The sequence below is a fragment of the Ochotona princeps genome, chromosome 4 (genome assembly GCF_030435755.1).
Source record: "Ochotona princeps isolate mOchPri1 chromosome 4, mOchPri1.hap1, whole genome shotgun sequence".
Classification (NCBI taxonomy): domain Eukaryota; kingdom Metazoa; phylum Chordata; class Mammalia; order Lagomorpha; family Ochotonidae; genus Ochotona; species Ochotona princeps.
This window is the reverse complement of record NC_080835.1, coordinates 50,126,204-50,131,181: the sequence shown is the minus strand read 5'-3', so window position 1 is coordinate 50,131,181 and position 4,978 is coordinate 50,126,204. Positions and strand designations below refer to the sequence as shown.

The 4,978-nt window shown below is 39.2% G+C and overlaps 1 protein-coding gene across 1 annotated transcript; it reads right to left on the bottom strand.

Annotated features, from left to right (window-relative positions):
• Nucleotides 1-3,242: 3,242 nt before the first annotated feature.
• Nucleotides 3,243-4,226, bottom strand: LOC101527658 (olfactory receptor 52L1). The gene is given in 1 exon segment (XM_012928350.3): nt 3,243-4,226. A coding segment is annotated over 1 exon segment (984 nt).
• Between the last annotated feature and the right edge of the window lie 752 nt (nt 4,227-4,978).

Below are 4,978 nucleotides of genomic sequence, written 5' to 3'. Positions count from 1 at the left end.
CTGACGACTTTTCATTATGGTAGGATAAAAAAAGATATCTGGTCTCCAAGTTAGAACCAACTAATCAATGTGTTGTGCTGTTTCTGATGCCCACTTATTCCATTTGTGCAAACTTTAAGCATTATGCTCTCATTAACAGAAACGGAGTCCAGACAGAGTTTTCCACATCACATTTGTGGGAGATAAAATCAAATCCCGAGGCCTGAACCTGCTGGGAATTATTACCAAGAATCCTTAAAGGCCATGACCTGTGAAAGCAGACATTGTTAGTGGACAACAAAGAGGAAAATTTTAGAAAGAGAAGATGATAAAGGTACCTGCTGTGTTTGACTTGGATCTAGGTCATAAAGAAGAGAAAGGAAGGGAAGACAGGAGATAGGCAGGAAAGAAAGAAAGAAGTTCAAAAGGAAAGAGGGAAAGAAAGAATGGGAGGGAAGTGAGAGGGGAAAAGGAGCGAAGGAAGTAGGAAACAAGCAGGAGGAAAGAAAGAGAGAAAGGGTGGGTAAGGAAACTATCTCTTGAGAATTCATAATCTCAATTTGTTATACAGCACATGGTGTTGCAATTCAAATCAATCATTTTCTTAATAGTAAATTAGCATTCACCAGTTTGGAGTTGTTTGTAGCATTGTTTATTACTTTTTTATTATCTAGAATGTTTTCAATCACTAAACCAAGTCTTTCTCTTTTTCATTTATAGAGCTCACTAGGGCTTTGTCAAATTTATGAATCTTTCCAAAGGATCAACCGTGATGTTCAATTCTTTTCTCTATTGTTTGTTTTATATTTCATTGATTCTTCTCTTTTAACTATTTAATCTTGTTTCTTTGGAATTATTATTCTAGTTCTAAATTTTGAGATGTCAAGTTAGGTCATTAACATCAGATTTTTATTTTGGAGTTTACTTTTGGCACAGTGAATTCAATAGGACTGTGACTCTGGCATCTTTTAAGGGTGCCATTTTAAGCCCTAAAAGCAGCTGCAATTCTGAACCAGCTCGTAGCCCTGCACCTCAGAAAGCAGCAAAAAATGGTCCAAGTGTTTGGGCTTCTGAACTCAAGAAGGAGACCCAGAAGAAGCTCCTGCCACCTGACAAAGCCCTGGCCATTGAGGTCATTTAAGGAGTGAGCTGATGGATGGATGAGAGAGAGAGAGAGATGTTTCCTCTGGCTCTGTGACTCCACCTTTTAAATGCTTAATAAATCTTTTAAAATAAATACATTACTTCCATTTAGCTGTGTGTACAGTCAAATGTCAAAATATTTTCATAATATTGATAAATGATTAGTATATGTGATCAAGGGGAACAGAGAATGTACAAATAAGCAATTCTATGATGAAATAGGGGTAGACTGAAGAACAAATGAATTATAACTAAAAAAAATGACTTGAAGTTTTCAACAAGTTCCAATATGTTGCACTGAGTTAAAATATCAAATTTGAAATAGAATTTTCCTAAAGAAAATCTGCAAACCCTTACAAAAGAGATTTCTAGATATAATTCCAGAACAAGTATATTTTGGAAGATTTGAGATGAAAAGCACATATTATGTAAGCTATACATTAGTATTCCAAAACAAACATTCCCACAAATTTGGTGATTTAAAGTAGAGGAAACTTTGTCTCTGTTTTAGTTTCAAGTCAGAGTTGAAGGCCCAGACAGGGTAGGAGCACAAACTTTTCCATACAGATACTCTGTCATCTTCCACTCAAATTTCCATCTTGTGGTCAAAGACAGTTGCTTCAGATCCCATATCATATCCACATTCTTAGCATCAACAAAGAGCTTAGCAAAACAAAGTACCTCAATGGGCAATAAGTTGATTCCAATAGATATGATACAACACTGCCAGGCCCTTCCAAGGACAGCTTCCTTGATTTTTAAGTCCCTACACCCAGAACCAAACATCCAGAACCTATATTTTAAGTACCAGCATCCAAGCCAAACAAAATTTGTACTTCAACCTGAAATAGAAAAAATCAAATTCTCCTCCCTCCTCCCACCCTTGAATTATCTTTATGTGTCAAGGAAAAGATGGACGTAATTACTGTCTGAAATGATCCATTTAATAAATGAGGAGGCAGGAAAAAGGTAACAATGCCACCATCGCTCTGTTTTACTAAAATGAACCCCAAGATGGGACATTTCCATCAGCTCAGCACCTTACCTCCAGGGAGCAGTGATTGGACTTTCCCATGGCTGAACAGAATGTCTTTTCACTAGTGTGTGCACACACGGACACACCCACTCAAACACACACACAAATTAGACCACAGACATTAGGTGATCTCCAACATACAGGATGCAAGAAATCAAGTGTGTTTCTACAAGCAGAATTGGAGGTGATGTCACTAATACACACGATCTCAGAAACTCGTTGTTTTTAAGTAACATACGACTTGTTCATTTTTACTGCAGTTTTAAAGCAATGTCTACCAACATAAGACAGTGTATGAGAATTAGACACTAACCGTTGCAGGGGTACTTTTTTGTAATTTTAATCTTTCTAAAATTTGCATAAATTTAAAAGTATGCATACATTAACACCAGCTCTGATTATTTCTCTTTAGTAACGCTAAACAAATAAATTTAAATATATGAAGACATTTTGAAAGAATAAATATACTAGTACTAGACAAATACATATTTTCATTGAAAATATAAATCACATTTTATGATTCCTTAGCCCTGTTATAAGACTTGAGTTTGTCTTATAAAACATTTGTTTCAATACATAAGCAGCATCATTCTTACAATGAAATGCTTTACCTCACGTGTGATCCTCTTAGCTCTTGTACTGACTCTACATATAAGCCCAGTGAGCTGGAGATCACAGCCATAACAGAGGTTTAGAAGACACTTTAGCCCTGCAATCAGGCAGAAATTAAGAGCTTTCATCCTAATTCCAGAAAATATTGCGTGGAAAAGAAAGGAAAGATGGGACATCCAGGGTTTTCAACCAGCTTTCCTAACACCAAGTCCTCCCACCTCAAGAATTAGAGAAATTTTGATCAGCTGCAAAAAAAAAAAAAAAAAAAAAAAATGTGTAGGTAAAATATTCACAAGTACAGCAATCCAGGTATCCCCACAGACTGAGAAGCCAAGGACCAGCACCAGGACGACTTGCAGGAGTACTCATGGTGGATTGGACTCTATCTGTACAATTCAGATAAGCTGTGAGTTCCTGACTATGCTTTTGACAACAGCCCATGAAGGACATAGTTAGCATTTATTTGGATCAATCATTTTACATTAAACCCTCTAAGCACTCGCTGGCGGATCTGGCGAGTCTTCACTCCATAAACAATAGGATTGAGAGCAGGTGGCACAAGCAGATAGAGTGTGGCCAGCAGAACATGGACATGATGGGGTACATGATGACCAAAGCGATGAGTGAGGAAAGAAAACATTCCAGGGACATAGAACACCAGGATGACACAAACATGAGATCCACAGGTGCTAAAGGCCTTTAGTCGGGCCTCCACCCCTGGTACCTTCAGCACGGCCTGGAGGATGAGAGCATAGGAAACGCCAATGGCTAGAACGTCTAGCCCAACCACAAGCAGTGCCACTGCTAGCCCATAAGCTCGGTTCACGGTGGTTTCTGAGCAGGCAAGCTTTACCACAGCCATATGTTCACAATAAGCATGGCTTATGACGGTAGCTTGACAGAAGATGAGGTTCTGCAACAGCACGGGGAAGGGAATGAGGAGCAGTAAGCCCCGCACTAGCACTGCCGTTCCAATGCGTCCAATGACCCCTGGATGCAGGATGGTGGAATGGTGCAGAGGGTGGCAAATAGCCACATAGCGATCCAGAGCCATGGCCACAAGGACCCCGGACTCCATGGAAGAGAATGCATGGATGAAGAACATCTGAACCAGGCAGCAAATGTAGCCAATCTCATGAGCATGAATGAGGAGCACTGCCAGGGCTTTGGGTGCAGTGGAAGAGGCCAGGACAAGATCAATGGCAGCTAGCATGGCCAGGAAAAGGTACATAGGTTGGTGTAAGGATGAGTCAACCCAGACGATGAAGAGAATGGTCACATTGCCCGATAGTGCAAGGAAGTAAAGGACAGCCAAGAGCAGTGCTATCCAGTGCTGGCTCTCTTCTAAGCCTGGAATACCCACCAGGAAGAAAGTAGGCTGGGGTAGCCTCCAGCTAGAATTGCTTAGAGACATCATCACTGTCTTAGAGAGAACAGGGAAAGAAACTCAAGTCATGGTTTCTCCATTCGTGATGTTGTATCACATTGGTTGCCATCTTCGTGAGAAGAATAAAGACATCTACACTGCAATGCAAGGGAATAAAGTTAGACACAAGGATTAAAGTCTCATTTTCTAGAAGCAATGACTTCACAGGCAAAACTCACATGTCTGAGTTAGGATAGGTCAAGTCGTATTGAGAGAAAGAATAAACAGAAGCTGCTTTTCAGAAATGCTTAACTTCTTCTATTTAGTTACTTCTATTTCACAACTGTCCATTTGAAAGATTCTCTTTATTAACTTGCTGGCATCACTGGTATTTTACATAAATCTTTTATTTTTTGAAGCTGGTCATGCGCAGTTTAGCTCTCTATCATCCTTTCTCTCGTGGTCCCAGCCTCACTTTCTTCTTCATCTTATTAGAGATTGTTAATCCTATTTGGAATATTAGCTCTGATATAAGTTCACCCGTTACATTGCTTGAACTACTTGTACATTTCTATTTCTTCGAAAATCTAAGTTCATAAGTTCAACATCTCTCTGAAACACAAATCTCATTGTGTTTTGTTTCCTGGATATCTACACCAAGTACCCATCATATACAAGATGAAATTAATACAAGTATCTATCCAAGGATGCTCTTTCTCCCTTTCCTCAATATTTTTATGAATTGCTTCATAATTAACTATCATTAGTCTTCTCTCAGCCATAAATCTTAGACCAGACATCATGTTCCACCCCTGAAACTCTGTGCAGTGTCTTACCCTGAA